Genomic DNA, 15,413 nt, shown 5'->3' on the forward strand with positions numbered 1-15,413 from the left:
ACACGAAGCGGCTAAACGGAATGTAATTTATGTTCAAATAATTTTTGTTTGTGAATATCTTTCACCAGATCTACGCGGTAGTGAAGCAACGCGCGTTTGCTCGCCACTGATTACAGTTGATCCGTTTTATACGATTCAAGAAAACTCGCGATTCGCATGCGCTTACATATTGAAACAATCGCGTAAAGCCACGTAACAGATAAATCATTGATATCGCATGTGTATGAACTTTCAAAGGGATGTTGCGTTTATTTTCACTTTGTTTCTATGAAGGAAAGCTTTTCTCGGAAATTACAAAAAGGTTAACGTTCTAGGAAATAAGTTTTCTCGTGATAGCGATGTGAGTGAGAGAGATACAATCTTGGATTCTATAATTTTCTAAGAAAATTATAGAGAAAGAGTAAAAAAAGTAGAGAATATATATGTATAAAATAGATTATTTAATTATATATATATATATGTATATATATATATATTACTATTTATTTTTGTTATATATAACATCAATAATTTTTCAATAATATTAAATAAATATAGATTGTCTTAAATAGAAATTTATCACCAATTCCAGTTCTTTTTGCCATTTATTCAGTTAGTTGTCGAAGCATGTTCAAATAGATTACAGCAGATTTAATTACCTGAAAAATCAATTTTTTAAATCTTTAAGAACAATTAATTTATACATTAGTTGACAATAAAACATCACAGAATTATTGGTAAATTATTGCTTTAAAATATTTGTTCACATTAATTCTATCGCTCACATCACCGAATGTTTTAAAAGACAGATCAATGAATTTTCCAGCGGTAATTCGTGGCAAAACATTCGAAAAAGCTATCACTAATACCATATCTCGCGTCATACTTGTCGGAAGACGATACCAGTCGAGCGTGCAAGAAGTCCAGCTTATTTCTTCTGCCTATCGTGGATAATTGTGATTACTTTGCACGTAAAAAACGATATATAAAGAATCTTTATTAAATATTTACAAAATTACCTGCGTCGTTATGTATTCTCCGATATAACATAAAATAAAAATATTAATAGTAACGGACATAAGAGCTGCAACGTACGAACACAGAGCCGCTATGTTTCTATCCTCCCACTCCTAGGGATAAAATTAATCTGTATTCGCGGTCCGCAACGTATTTGTGCACCTAAATACAATATATTTATTTGCATTTTACTTTTCTCGTACCCCTATTATACAATATCCCGTAAGACATATGATCGTGGTACACCCCAATATTTCGACTAAGCTACTATAGCGCAAAATATTCTCCACCAGTTGTAAGAAACTAAAACGCAATTATCAAACATATTTTCGATTTAGCAGTAAGAAGCAAGGAAATATATAACAATGTCAAAATGTATATATTAATATTTTAAAAATATAAATATATAAAACTTTTTATAAACACAACTCCAATAATAATAGAAAATGACATTTTTAATATCAATATCTGTAATTAAAAAATAATAGCTTTGTGAGAGTGTTTTTATATTTTCATAAATATTTTAATATTTATATACGTGTCAATGAAAAGTAACGTGCTATAATAAAATCAAGGACTTACTTTCGTATCCTTATCTGATGTTCAATTACGACTGCCAGTTTAACAACGACGTTCCTCTGTCCAAAATCATTCTCGTTGACAAGATTCTCCATCAAACGCGTCAGAATCTCCATCTGCGCGCACGCATGCATCACGAAGACCGCGGCGAGACCGCAAATTGCCACCGTGATCGTGTACATGACGAAACCGCAGAGGCACTGCAGAAGAAACACAATTTCGTAGGCGGGACTATTTTGCGGATTGAAAAAAACATAATAACCGGGGCAGGAGAGCGGTCTGATCGTAATGTTTTGATCGATAACGATACTTCCTCTTGATAGCGGCACTATCGTGTTGTAAGAGAGTCCGCCACAATACATGAACGTGCAACACAAGGTAAATAATCGTCTTCCGGTATTGGCTTTATCCAGCATCACTTCTCGCGCATCGCTGATAATTAACGTCCTCCAATCTTCCTCGATGTGTCGCAGACAACGTCTGATATTCGACTCGTGGACAATCAAGTTACTGTACTTGGCGATCGCCATAATTGAGTACAGGATCGGTGGCATCATCTTCATCTGTTCGCGCGCTCCATTATCGATAAATATGTAATACAAAACACCCGGTACCATATCGCAATGGAGAAGAAGATAGCAAATAATCATGAAAAAGATATTTGTAACTTTCTCGATCGTGTTTGGTCGTCTATCGGTCAATGGCCAAATACCGAGCATGCGAAGTACAACATGACTTTGCTCGACGACGTATTTCACGTCCTCTTGATAATGTTTATTGTGAATCATCCTAATGATCGTATAGTCACAATTGTAATTTTTCTAGAGATTATATAAAAGCCATAACAGCTCTTTATAATTTTAATAATGCTAGAACGACGGAGAAGATTCTACGATCGCGCGATGGAAAGAATGAATATACGAGAAGTCAAGAATTTAAATTCTTTGTTGACTGCTGCAGTCAGAGTGAAAGATGCTTTCAATCTATACTTGCGCTTGCGTACATTAAAAATTAAAGAGCTACGTAGGGGAGACAAAAGAGTTATTGAAAGCAGTTTCTGCGGTTGATGTCGCACGCGATATGATTTCTCTACTTGTAGTTGTGTATCGCGCATGGAAACTTTGACTTTGTAACTTGAAACTTTGCACTTTGACTTTATCGAGATACATTGTTAATAATATCGGGTTTTATTGGTAAATAAAATTTTTATTTATCTTCATTAGCAGGATCGTTCATATTTTCATTATGCAAGTAATGTAATGCTTTGGAATATTGTTATTCCTCTCACTTGCTTATATTTTTTTTTAAATCTTATTTTATGTAGTTATTACATTTTTTTTTAAGAGAAATCTTTTTTGTTTGTAAATGCTGTATTAACACATGCCTTATTAGTCGAATTAAAAAATAAGTAATTCATTGCTTAGATAATAATATATACTTTTCTAGAATTACGCGGATTTCTGCTAGGAAACATGCATAAGACTCGTTCGATGAACTTCTGCGATCTTTACGAGTAAGAGTCGCGACTTTGATGGCTAGTAATTTGCATTTTGTAATATATAGAGTTGAATTTATGGGGGAAACAACGCGGCTATTGGAGTAAATCGGCAAAGAGTAGGCACGGTCGATTGCAATGATGTACCGGGATAGAAACTCTTATCCGTAGATAATTGCTGCAAAGTTATTGACAACACGTAATTTTGTGATATTTTTTAATATTTACGTCAAAAAATTCTACAATATATAAAACGTCAAAGTTTTTTTTTATACGACTCTATGTTATGCATTACTTTCATATATTTCAATCTGATATTAAAGTATCTGTATAAGATTATTCAGCAAGAATAATATAATTTAAACATATTTCTGAAAATATTAATAATCTTCACGCAATCTTCTATGTTACTTAATTATTTCATCAAAAAGGCAGCTCTTGTATATTTACATAATATCTCGCGAGGAAACTTCACGAAGTAAGTTAAGGTATGCCATTGACGTTTTTAAAATCTAGAGAATAACATATGACATTATCAACAATTATAATGTGAAACGTGTGAATTGTTTTTAATAATATAATTTTGTGTACTCACATTAGAAAAACTACTCATAGTTAGCTTCACCATTTTTCCGGCAGTAAGCTCAACCGGATAATTTGACATAATAATTGGGAACATCAAGTTACGCGCCTTATTCTGTGGTAAACGATACCATTCAATCATGTAACACTTAATGCCTACTTTTTGACATCGATCTACGAGCCGTTCGCCGATGTAGCAAAATATGTATATGTTAAACGTAATTGATATAAAGGCGACAAAATACACGAAAATTGGTAGCATCGATTCCTGGGTATTCCAATCCTACACGTTAAAAATACAATGTATTAAAAATACAATTAATAAATTAAATACTCTCTCTTATTAAACTATATTTATATATAATAATAATAAATATTTCTGTTATATCTGATAAAAGCAGTAAAATTTCGAAATAAAGCTGCAATTAAATTAACGTACCATGATAACGTAGTAACCAAGTAAACACATATTACACGAAGCATTTATAAATTCCGCTAAACATATCTCGTTCAATACCTTATCTATGTCAGAAACAAATCTGAAATTTAATATCTGAATTGCAATAACTGCAAATGGAAAATAAATGACAATCAAATCAAATCAGTTATGCAATCGGTTAATCAACTTACTTGAGTATTCGAAGATGATGTCTTATAGCGGTACTGATCCTTTGGTCGACGGTACCACAATTTCGATCACCACCGTCCACCAATTCGTCGAAAATATACATCAGGATCTCGCATTGGCCGCATATGTGAGTAACGAATTTAGCTGTTAAGCTACAAATGCCGCAGAATACGGTATACGCAGTGAAACACGATAAAGCTACCAATGCATATGTGATTTCGTAAACTGGGCTGACCTGTATATGATAAAAAAAAGAACACGAAATTACTAAAAAATCATAATTTGCTAATTACACATAACTATTTTTAAAAACTAAAAGTTTTTATTAAAAATTATAACATTAGCCAAATATATTTGAGCATCTATTGCTAAGAATATATAATTAATTTATTATAAAAAAACTTTTTAAACTTTCTGAATTTTTCTTTTATAACAAAAAAAAAAGAGAAAATTATGATAATTATAAAATTGAAAATATGATATAATTGTAACTTTTCAGTCTGCGAATAAAAGGACTTAACGTCGTACATTGAATTGACCTGGACGTCCAAAAAGATCAGCTCACAGGGATTGGGAAACGATCTAATCGTCACGTTGTCTTCCGTAACGATGGGCGGTAACATTAAAGGCATGCAGGTATAAGGTAGACCGCTGCCGAACATGAACGCCACGGAGATGATGCCAAAGAAACGTCCCGACTTGGCGTTAGCTAACATGATCTTGCGATCCTCGGCTATCGTCACGTTACGCCAGTCTTCGGCAATACGATCGATGCACGATTTGATCTCGTGTTGATGGGACAGCAACAGCAGGTATCTCAGAAAAACGGTAATTGTAAATATCAGCGGACACGCGGTTCTGAGAATCTCATAAAAGCTCCAATTCGTGGTAATTATACATGCAATCCACGAGGCGACCGCGAAGAACTGAAGGAACGTGGCAACGGCGATTGATAAACCGTGAACGATAATTTCTACCTTGGTAGCTTGTTGTCGCAACGGCCAGGCACCGATCGGCTTCAGCAAGCAAATGCTTATCTGGACGGCATAGTAAAAGTCCGAGATGTGAAATTTATTTTGTTTTATTATATCAGCGATGAACGCGCTCCTTTGCTTCCGATCGACCATTTTCATACGATGTAACGTTACTGACAGCTCGATCTTTACTAACGCGAAATAAAAATTCAACGCGGATTTCTACTACGAAGCATGCGCGGCCCGTTCGATGAACTTCTCCGATCCCTGCGAGCAAAAGTCGTGACTTTGATGACTCGTAATTTGCATTTTTTAATGTTGTCGGTTTATGGGGAAACAGCAGCTGCGACTGTGGAATAAATCAGGAAGGGTTGAACGAAGTTTACCGCGATGATGTGGCATCGGAGGAAACTTTTGTCCAAGGATAATCGCAAAGTTACTAATACTGTATAATTCTAATATTTTCTCATATTTTTTTCGAAAAACTTTACAACACATATTGTTCGTAAAAGTTTTTACATAACTCTGTGCTTCACATTATTCTTATATGATTCGATCTTACATTCAACTACATATATTACCTAGCAGATAGCTCGCATATTTCTAAAAATATTAATAATCTTCGCGCAATGTTTTATATCTTTAAATATTTTGTCTCGAAAATTCTCTCCGTCATTTTTGCACATTTATATATTATCCCGCGAGACAACCTCGCGAAGTAAATTAATGTACGCCATCGACGTTTTCAAAATCTAAAGTACAACATGTGACAGCATCAGCATTTATGATATTAACATACACAATACGAGATATTTTTAATAATAGTAAAAATTAGCATACTCACGTTAGAAAAACTGCTTATAGTTATTGTCATCATTTTTCCGGCAGTAAGCTCAATTGGATAATTCGACATAATCATCGGGAACATTAAATTACGCGCCTTATTATGTGGTAAACGATACCATTCTATCATGTAACATTTAATACCTATTTTCTGGTATCGATCCATAAGCTGTTCGCCGATATAGCAAAATATGTATATGTTAAAAGTGATGGATATGAAGGCAAGGAAATACACGAAAATTTGTAGCATCGATTCTTGATTGTTCCAATCCTACAAGTAATAAGATTAAAAATAAACAATTAATAGATTATATAAATAATATTCGTAATAATTAGTATATATTTATACATTATCTCTTTCTTTTAGTTGATAATGTAAAATATCAAAATATCGAACGTTATTACAAAATTAAACATACCATAATAACATAATAACCAAGTAAACATATATTACACGAAGCATTTATAAATTCCGCTAAACATATCTCGTTCAATATCTTATCTACATCAGAAACGAATCTGAAATTCAATATAATATTTGCGGAAAATTGCAAATGGAAAATAAATGATAACCAAATTAAATCAGTTATGCCGTTAATTAATTCACCTGAGTATTCGAAGATGTTGTGTTACAGCGGTTCTAATCCTTTGGTCGATAGGGCCCCGATTTCGATCGCCACCATCGATTATCTCTTCGAAAATATACATCAGGATTTCGCACTGACCGCAGGCGTGAGTAGTGAATTTAGCTGTTAAACTACAAATGCCGCAAAATACGGTATACAAAACACAACATGACAATGTTTCCAATGCATATACGACTTCGTAAATTGGACTGACCTGTACGTAATAATTAAAAGAACACAAAATTGCTAAAAAATTATAATATTTGCAAATTATATATAGTTACTTTTAAATTAAAAGTTTTTATTAATTATAGCATTAGCACAATATATTTCTTGAGCACCTGTGGCTAATATTAAGACTATGATCAACTTATTATAAAAAAAGTTTTTTAATTTTTAAAATAAAATAAAAGAGAGAAGAAAGAAGAAAAATATGGATAATTAATAAATTAAGAAAATAAGATGTCTTTTGAGTCTTCGAATGAAAGAATTTAACGTCGTACATTGAATTGACCTGGACGTCCAAGAAGATTAGCTCAGAGGGATTGGGCAGCGATCTAATTGTCACATTGTCTTCTGTAACGACGGATGGCAACATTAAAGGCATACAGGTATAAGGTAGACCGCTGCCGAACATAAACACCACGGAGATCATGCCAAAGAAGCGTCCCGATTTGGCGTTTGCTAACATGATTTTGCGATCTTCAATTATTGCTACGTTAAGCCAGTCTTTAACAACACGATCGATGCACGATCTGATTTCATCCCGATGGAATAGCAACAGTAAGTATCTCAGAAAAACAGTAACTGAAAATATTAGCGGACACGCAGTTCTGAGAATTTCGTAAATGCTCCATTTCGCGGTAACTATACGTACGATCCATGGAATGATCATGAATAGTTGGAAAAACGTAGCGATAATAATTGATAAGCTATATATAATAATATCTCTTTTGGTAGCTCGCTGTTCCAGTGGCCAGGCACCGATCGGCTTTAATAACCAGAAGCTGACCTGTGCAGCATAATGAAAATCCAAAAGCCGTTTATCGTTTTGCATAAGATTAAACTCTTCCATAAATGCAGCGATTGTTTACGTGAGTGCAATCTTAATGACAATTCAGCGACGACTGACAGTCAAGCTGAGAGGCACAGGATTCTCGGTAAGCATGCGCGAGATACACTTGGCTGTTTTCCGACTAGGGTGATTAAATATGATCCCTCTTCATTCGTGACTTGCACTTTACAGAACATTTCACTGAGGTTGAGAGAAAAGTACAACTGTGGTCAGAGCGAGGGGACACTAATGATGCTTTAAGAAACTTCAAAACGGAGGGAAGCTCTCTACACGATCTAAAAGTTGTTCTGCCGACTCTATCGTAGAATTGTTGTTTAATCGCGTTTCTTTCTTACTGTGGAAAAACCGCGGTCAAAAGTGTTTCTATCATGATATTAAATGTTATTTTTGCTAACAGTTATATAGTAATATATTTTATTGATTGTTCGATTCATTAATGTCGCTTGAAGCTAAATAATAAATGCGAATAAGATGATAAGTGTTATATTTGTGATAGTCTTGAGCGAAATAGTCGATATTGCAGCGAATGATGTTTCAGACAATCACGTCTTACTCTGCAACCATTCGAATAAAATTAAGATACGCCGCTGATGTTTTGCATACCTGTGAACATTCGTGAAATAATCGAGCAATATGTTTGAATGAATTCTAAATTAATGAGTAACGATAGAAGTTACTTACATCGCAAAAACCTTGAAGAGAGACATCAAATATTTTACCAGCTGTCAATGTGGACGGACGATTTGATCTCATCATCACCATGACTAAACCGTTCACCTTCTTCGCTGGTAACGCATACCAGTTGATAAAATACGACGCCTCTCCTATTTTTACGCTCTTGTTTATAGCATTAAAATTAAATATAAATATCGAGAATGTTTAACTAATATGACCACGTTTTTTAATATTTATTAAATTAATAATTTGACAGATCTACCTCTTCTTTAAGACGATCGCCGATAGATGATATGGTAAAAACGTTTACCAAAATTGAAATCACTAAAATAAAATATATAATTGTACCTAATAGTTGATTGTCCTCCCATTCCTGAAATAAATTTATTCATAAAAACAATATATATATATGCGTGTATGAATATATATATATATAAGTTAATTTAATATTAGATTTTAAAATAATGAAAATCAATCGATATAATGCAAGAAATATTTCAAAATACCTTAAGAACGCCATATTCAAGAAAGCATATTATAATAGTACATCCAACCATATCGGATAAAAAGACAAAGTTGTATGATTTTTCAATCATTTCAGCAAATCTGTAATAGATAAAAATAATTTTCAATGGAATAGCAATTATTATAAATTATAGTAAAAATAAGTAATTACAAATAGCTATATCGTAAGAAACACACATTTGTATATTGCGTGTATATCAATTATATTTCTAATAAAAGTAATCTTTTTTTGCGATTAAACTAAAAAATATTTTTCTTTCTATTATAATAAAATATATTAATATTTTTAATGATACATGTGGTAAAACGTTTACACATTCTTTGCCGACCTGAGAGCTCGCGTATGATGTACGATTATCTGACCAAATCGTTTATGAAGATCGTCAGTTTCGTCGATCAAAAAAGTTTCCATGTGTCTGCGGCTTATCTCGAATAGACAGCAGGCATGCATCACGGAGGAAGCGATCAAGCTATAAACGCCACAGTTTGTTGATAAGATGATAGTGCTGAAGAGGATTTGTGTGACGAAGAGGACTTCGTAAAAGGGCGAGTTCTCCACCACGAAGAAGACGTAGTCACTGAGATATGGCAAAGGCAACTGCGTCGTATTATCCTCTTTGACAATTCTATCCGCCACCAACGGCATAATTATGTGGTAAGGCAACGCACCGCCATACAGTAATCCCAGGTAGATGATCGTGAACTGTCTCCCGAGTTTGGCATGTCTCATCATCACCGATCGATCGTCCTCACTCTCCACATCTTTGAACTGAGTTTCTATTTGCTGTAGACAATACTTGATGTCATCTCTGTTGATGATCATCGTCCAGAACTTGATGATACCCAGAAGACTGAATACCTGGGCAGCTATCACCTTCATGTATCTCGTCAAATCCTCCGCATCGAAAAAAGTATATATGATATGCGGAACGAGTAGAAAGCACATTAAACTGAACATGAAGCTTGTCTGGAAAACGTACTTCATCTTATCAAACGTGGAATCGATACTGTAAAGGGGCCAGACACCAACGGGCGTTAACAAGATTTTGGCGACTTTCACCACATATTCTATGTCGGACTTGTAATTAAAGTTTCGGAACAGCGTGCGGCTGGCGTTGGTTGACGATATATCCGCGATTTTCATAATTACTCGATTGCGTTTTGATTTCCAACTATAACAATCAGAAGAGTCGCATGGGAGTTGACCGCATGGGCGCTTGCGTGCAGAAAGTTCGCCTCTCTGCAGAAACTTTGCGTAGGGGCTATCTTCTGAGAATCGTCGCAATATCCAGTGGAAAAAAAAATTGCATAATTTCAATGATTACGCAGGCGCTGTAAGATAAAAAATGGGAGATCTGCTTTGTCGTATTGTCGAGAGCAACAACGTGCGGTGCTCAAGACGTGACATATACCTACCAGTCAGTCAGAAAAACAGAGTAAAATCTAATATATAAAGTATTTCTTGTGCGTGCGTGTTTCTAAGAATATATTATGATATATAATATTTGATAAAATTAGCATACACTGGCGCACATTAAGAATAAATTATATTTTCCAGTTTTATCTAAGAATGACGTTTCGACAGAATTTTATACCGTCACACAAAAATTCAGGTATGTAATAATAATTTGAACAATTGCGACTTTCTTATAGTTTAACAGCCTCAAATCATTTGCATCGAGGTAAATCATTTTATTGAAACATATTCTCTCTTTTAGTAAGCAAATTGCTCCTGACAATTTCATTGCAATCATGATGATTATAGAACATATAGTTTTTTATTATTCGCGATTTACGTTTTACAAACCCTTAAAATAGGATTCGAAGAAAAGTAGAAATTTTGAAAAGGGAAAGATAATAATGTCGCAATAAAAGTTCCGAACAAAGAATACGCATTACGCGATTGCTAAGTTAGATATAACTCATAATTGTAATTTGAATAAATTGTTTTCCAGGAAAAGGGGGAGAGAGATTATGGATAAAGACATTACATATGGAAATTACATGACATATAACATTGTTCAAGTAACTGTTAGTAATTTATTGTTGAACAGAGAGGTGATCGATCTGCTTACATTAAATAAGAAAAGTGAGAGATATGTTATATTTGAAGCAATGATATAGATAATAACGTAACATATCTTATATAAGATAACCGATAATATTGTGCAACATAATATTTGTAAATTTATGTGGTCATTGCTCGTATAAAATTGAAATACGCCGCCGATGTTTTGCAAACCTGTAAAAATATACATGATACATGTGGCAGATATTAATTGCCAATTTTTTTAGATAAATATTATAGCGAATACTTACTTCGCAGAATCCTTGAAGGGAAAGATCAAATATTTTCGCGGCAGTTAAAGTTGACGGTCGGCCTGATCTAATCATTATCAAAATTAAATCGCCTATGGTTTTTGTTGGCAAATTATACCATTCGATAAAATATGATGATTCCCCTACCTTTTCACTCTCCATGAGTAAGAAATAAATATTGATTGTTCGATTAATCGATTACATTATTTCAAAAAAATTAAATCATGATTATTTATTATATAAAATTAGCATTTTTTATAATTCTGTATGCGAGATGGATATGTATTATATTTTATAAGTTATATGATGGTATAAAATTATTGTTTTACCTCTTCTTTAAGACGATCACCAATAGCTGATATAATATAAACATTTACAAATATTGATGTCATTAAAATAAAATATGTGCCCATGTTTAAGATCTTTCCTTCTTCCCATTCCTAAAATAATTTTGTATTAACATAAAACGTTTTTGTAAAAACATAGAATAATTTATATTTGCATCATTAATTTTTAACGGAAATACCTTGAGAACACCAAATTCCAGAAAACATATAATAACAGTGCATCCAACCATTTCACATAAAAAAACAACATTTAATGATTTCTCAATCATCTCTGCGAATCTGTAATGTATTTCATCACATTTAATAAACATAAATAAAATTAAAATGATTGAGATATAACAAATGCATTTTCTTTTTTTGTCCTAGTTGTTTATACTTAATTTACTTAATATAAGAAATAATAAAGTAATAAATTTATAGAAACATAAAATATTCATAAAGCTTCCTCACTTGATGGCTTGCGTATGATGTTGGATTACTCGTCCGAGCCGCTTATGGAGATTATCGCTGCCATTGCTAAGAACTGTTTCCATCTGTCTACGAACGACTTCGAATAAACAACAGCTGTGCATCACGCAGGTGGCGATTAAACTGTAAACACCGCAATTCGTAGAGAGAATTATACTGCTGATTAAAATTTGCGATACAAAGAGGATCTCGTAGAATGGTGAATTTTCCACCACGAAGAAGACGTAGTCGCTGAGATATGGTAAAGGTATCTGTGTTGTATTGTCTTCCTTAACGACTCTCTCCTCCAACAGTGGCATGATTATGTGATAGGGTAACGCACCACCGTACGATAATCCTAAATACGTCACCGTGAAGAGTCTACCGATCTTAGCGCTCTTCGTCATCACCAATCGGTCTTCCTCGCACTCTACGTCTCTATATTGAATCTCCATTTGTTGTAAGCAATATCGAACTCCTTCCCTATTGATGATCATTGTCCAGAACTTGATAATGGCAAGCAAGCTAAATACCTGAGCAGCTATGACTTTCATGAACTTGGTCAGGTCCTCTGCATCGAAGATGGTATATATGACATGCGGAACAAGCAGAAAGCACATCAGGCAGAATATTATTCCAGTCTGTAAAAAATTCTTCATCTTGTCAGACGTGGAGGTGCCTCGATAAAGCGGCCAGATACCGACGGGTGTTAATAGGGTCTTGGCTACCTTTATCACATACTCGGTATCGGACTTGTAATTATTATTTCGAAATAGCTTGTGATCACTTCCCCCCGACATCGCTGAAAATTTTTAGCTCGTAATTGTTTTATCTCGCTACACGTACATCCACGATGACTGACGGACGCGAACATATCTTGCGAGAGCCAACCACGAGCGTCTGCGTGCAAAGTTCGCTTCCCTACGACAATTTTCTCCGGTCAATCTGCTTAAATTGTTGAAACTTTTAATGGCAAGAAAAAAACGCATTGTAATTTCAGTAGCAACGCATGCGCTGTTATAACATACGCTTTGAACCCTTTGAGTCAGAGCTTTATTCCTCCACAGGTCATCTGAAAGTGTAGTGTATTTTTCACAGTACAATCATCCAGAACGTAAGTATATTGACGTGAATTAACAAGTTGAGGATATTTGAGGATATGCGATTCGTTTATTGGATTTTAAACATCTACTAAAATTTTAAAAAATGGTGCGATATCGTGGAAATGAGAATTTTTCGAATACGTGTAATGTGTGTAAGCAGTGATTTAAGCGAGCACTCGACGTATCGATAAGATGTTGTAATTTTTCTCGATTTATAGTGATTAGTGCAGGTTGTTAAAGTAATTCCAGTAGTGGCGACAGTAAGTCTATTGTCTGTCGTCTGTCGTATTCACATTATTTCACTATGCAGGACGATCGGAATAGTGAGTGTTTTTTTTTTGTCATTAGGATCTACTTAAATGAATGTCAAAATACGCGTATGCGATTTTTACAGATATTATGTGGAAGATGCAAGAGAATACAATAACAATGTTTGCGGCAGAAATTGTGGGTACGGGTATCCTTTTATTCATCGGTTGTATGGGTTGTATCGGTACCATGGGACCAGCACCACCTTCACCATTACAAATGGCACTGACTTTCGGTTTGACGGTGAATCTCATAATTATGGTACGTTGCCGCATAGTTAATTTTTGTGAGTTAATAACGCATTTATGCTTATAATAGTATAGACAAATTATTAATAATATTTCTTTCTTGTATTTTTTATTTATGCGCGATATAATTTTTATATAACTTTTATTATAAATTTCGTGATAAATTAATCCAAATTATGAGAAATTCATTTTTGCAAAATCCGTAAAAATTCGGATAACATTTGCCCGTGTATTCTTTTATAATATATCTTTTTATTTTTTGTATTTCTCAGATGCTAGGTCATATAAGTGGAGCTCATCTTAATCCAGCTGTTACCATCGGTGCCGTTATCGTGGGTGTGAAATCGATTCCAACCGGGGCAGTTTACATCCTGGGCCAATTTATTGGTGCCACCGTGGGATATGGACTTTTAAAAGTGTTTTTATTTCTATTTTTGTTATCACTATAGCGCGCCGAACATTATAAACGATGATCTATATTCTCGCCAGATGGTAACGCCAGCGGAATTATTTAACGATGGAAACGCGAATTCGACTACGGGTCTTTGCGTCACGGTGGTCCATCCGGAGATCAACAGTATTCAAGCTATATTAATCGAAGTGTTTTGCACGAGCTGTATACTTTGCGCGGCTTGCGCTACGTGGGATCCTCGATGCGCTCATACTACAGATTCAACCGCCCTTAGATTCGGTCTCTCAGTCGCTGCTATTTCCTTTGCTGCGGTAAAACTTCATTTTCTTCTCAATCATTTTTGTATTTTGTTTTCCCTATTAACGCTATCATTAATTCAATAATATTAATATTATTTTTAATATTTTACTTTTATTTAGAAATGTATCTTATTTATAACAACCTATTAATCTTAAAAAATAAAACTATTTATTAAATTTATATATAATTTTTGAATAAAGAAAAACTATTTAACGTAAACTTGTCAACCATTAAAAAGAAATATGTGTGAAGGAAAAAATAATAATTTATTTATTTCTATATTTCTTCAGAGCCCTTATACCGGATGCAGCATGAATCCAGCACGAACGTTCGGTCCTGCATTATGGAATAATGCTTGGAAAGACCAATGGGTAAGTTGAAAATAAAAATTTTAATATTTTAATGTAAGCAAGAAAAGTGACACGAAATATGTAAGAAATGTGTACAGAAGATATCACGAGTGTATCACGACAGTTCCGCGTCACGCGTTCATGATAGATTCCCACATATTTAACAACGCTACGGGTTCCAAGATCAAACGATGCTATTGTATCACAGATTATAAATTATAGATTACAGATTACATTTGTTATAACAATTTTTTTTTTGTTTTGTTATGTATATATATAATAAGTTCAAATTACAGGATACACAGAATTAACGATTACGTTAATTCATTTTTAATCAACTACAAGAGTTTTTATAACATTGGATATTGTACATGCGATAAGGACTACATAAGTCACATGAACTGATAAGTCACTTGATACTGATAATAATCAAATATCAGTTGATTTAAACATCACATATCAAAGATTTTTCTAATGGCAATCGTATTCCGTGATTAAAGAAAAAAAATTTTATATAAGAGCAAAATATATATATCATATTTTTTTAGAACAGTGGTTCTCATAAATTATAAAAAGATAA

The 15,413-nt window shown here is 33.8% G+C and overlaps 5 protein-coding genes across 6 annotated transcripts in view; 1 reads left to right on the forward strand and 4 right to left on the reverse strand.

Annotated features, from left to right (window-relative positions):
* Positions 1-584: 584 nt before the first annotated feature.
* Positions 585-2,363, reverse strand: LOC115234010. The gene is made up of 4 exons (XM_029804700.1): positions 1,579-2,363; positions 1,200-1,299; positions 765-920; positions 585-638 (listed from the first exon to the last, which is right to left on the reverse strand). The coding sequence occupies exons 1-4, from the start codon at positions 2,361-2,363 to the stop codon at positions 585-587; spliced, it is 1,095 nt and encodes a 364-aa protein (XP_029660560.1).
* Positions 2,364-3,352: 989 nt separating this feature from the next.
* On the reverse strand, positions 3,353-5,407 carry LOC115234017 (odorant receptor 63a-like). Its single transcript, XM_029804713.1, has 5 exons — positions 4,820-5,407; positions 4,283-4,515; positions 4,092-4,191; positions 3,666-3,935; positions 3,353-3,582 (listed from the first exon to the last, which is right to left on the reverse strand). The coding sequence occupies exons 1-5, from the start codon at positions 5,405-5,407 to the stop codon at positions 3,517-3,519; spliced, it is 1,257 nt and encodes a 418-aa protein (XP_029660573.1). The 3' UTR covers positions 3,353-3,516.
* A 533-nt stretch (positions 5,408-5,940) lies between these two features.
* On the reverse strand, positions 5,941-10,142 carry LOC115234021 (putative odorant receptor 92a). Its single transcript, XM_029804726.1, has 10 exons — positions 9,328-10,142; positions 8,980-9,079; positions 8,736-8,846; positions 8,480-8,635; positions 8,352-8,401; positions 7,238-7,478; positions 6,705-6,937; positions 6,517-6,616; positions 6,099-6,368; positions 5,941-6,006 (listed from the first exon to the last, which is right to left on the reverse strand). The coding sequence occupies exons 1-10, from the start codon at positions 10,140-10,142 to the stop codon at positions 5,941-5,943; spliced, it is 2,142 nt and encodes a 713-aa protein (XP_029660586.1).
* A 935-nt stretch (positions 10,143-11,077) lies between these two features.
* LOC115233933 (odorant receptor 13a-like) lies at positions 11,078-12,911 on the reverse strand. The gene is made up of 5 exons (XM_029804591.1): positions 12,115-12,911; positions 11,844-11,943; positions 11,647-11,757; positions 11,318-11,473; positions 11,078-11,240 (listed from the first exon to the last, which is right to left on the reverse strand). Exons 1-5 carry the CDS (start codon positions 12,909-12,911, stop codon positions 11,187-11,189), a joined length of 1,218 nt encoding a protein of 405 aa, XP_029660451.1. The 3' UTR covers positions 11,078-11,186.
* Positions 12,912-13,485: 574 nt separating this feature from the next.
* The window catches only part of LOC115233942 (aquaporin AQPAe.a-like), a 4,253-nt gene continuing 2,325 nt past the window's right edge, over positions 13,486-15,413 (forward strand). For both annotated transcript variants that reach the window (XM_029804606.1, XM_029804598.1), the window contains exons 1-5: positions 13,486-13,537; positions 13,609-13,784; positions 14,044-14,187; positions 14,261-14,494; positions 14,774-14,854. In XM_029804606.1, the coding sequence (XP_029660466.1) occupies positions 13,519-13,537; positions 13,609-13,784; positions 14,044-14,187; positions 14,261-14,494; positions 14,774-14,854 (654 nt within the window). In that variant the 5' untranslated portion in view covers positions 13,486-13,518. The remainder of the gene's footprint in view (positions 13,538-13,608; positions 13,785-14,043; positions 14,188-14,260; positions 14,495-14,773; positions 14,855-15,413) is intronic.

Source organism: Formica exsecta, unplaced genomic scaffold (assembly GCF_003651465.1).
Source record: "Formica exsecta isolate Colony F162 unplaced genomic scaffold, ASM365146v1 scaffold1056, whole genome shotgun sequence".
In the NCBI taxonomy this organism is placed as follows: Eukaryota; Metazoa; Arthropoda; class Insecta; order Hymenoptera; family Formicidae; genus Formica; species Formica exsecta.

What these genes read in the sequence shown, in the direction of transcription:
- LOC115234017 (XM_029804713.1), bottom strand. Translation starts at nt 5,407, where the DNA reads ATGGTCGATCGGAAGCAAAGGAGCGCGTTCATCGCTGATATAATAAAA. An exon ending in TGATCTTTTTGGACGTCCAG is followed by an intron (nt 4,516 to 4,819) that starts GTCAATTCAATG and finishes TATCATATACAG; the next exon opens with GTCAGCCCAGTTTACGAAAT. An exon ending in CATCATCTTCGAATACTCAA is followed by an intron (nt 4,192 to 4,282) that starts GTAAGTTGATTA and finishes ATTAAATTTCAG; the next exon opens with ATTTGTTTCTGACATAGATA.
- LOC115234010 (XM_029804700.1), bottom strand. Translation starts at nt 2,363, where the DNA reads ATGATTCACAATAAACATTATCAAGAGGACGTGAAATACGTCGTCGAG. An exon ending in CGGGATATTGTATAATAGGG is followed by an intron (nt 921 to 1,199) that starts GTACGAGAAAAG and finishes TATCCACGATAG; the next exon opens with GCAGAAGAAATAAGCTGGAC. An exon ending in CTTTTAAAACATTCGGTGAT is followed by an intron (nt 639 to 764) that starts GTGAGCGATAGA and finishes TTGATTTTTCAG; the next exon opens with GTAATTAAATCTGCTGTAAT.
- LOC115233933 (XM_029804591.1), bottom strand. Translation starts at nt 12,911, where the DNA reads ATGTCGGGGGGAAGTGATCACAAGCTATTTCGAAATAATAATTACAAG. An exon ending in CATCATACGCAAGCCATCAA is followed by an intron (nt 11,944 to 12,114) that starts GTGAGGAAGCTT and finishes AATACATTACAG; the next exon opens with ATTCGCAGAGATGATTGAGA. An exon ending in TGGAATTTGGTGTTCTCAAG is followed by an intron (nt 11,758 to 11,843) that starts GTATTTCCGTTA and finishes AAATTATTTTAG; the next exon opens with GAATGGGAAGAAGGAAAGAT.
- LOC115234021 (XM_029804726.1), bottom strand. Translation starts at nt 10,142, where the DNA reads ATGAAAATCGCGGATATATCGTCAACCAACGCCAGCCGCACGCTGTTC. An exon ending in GCGATCGTCTTAAAGAAGAG is followed by an intron (nt 8,636 to 8,735) that starts GTAGATCTGTCA and finishes GCTATAAACAAG; the next exon opens with AGCGTAAAAATAGGAGAGGC. An exon ending in TTTATTCGAATGGTTGCAGA is followed by an intron (nt 7,479 to 8,351) that starts GTAAGACGTGAT and finishes GGATGAAATCAG; the next exon opens with ATCGTGCATCGATCGTGTTG.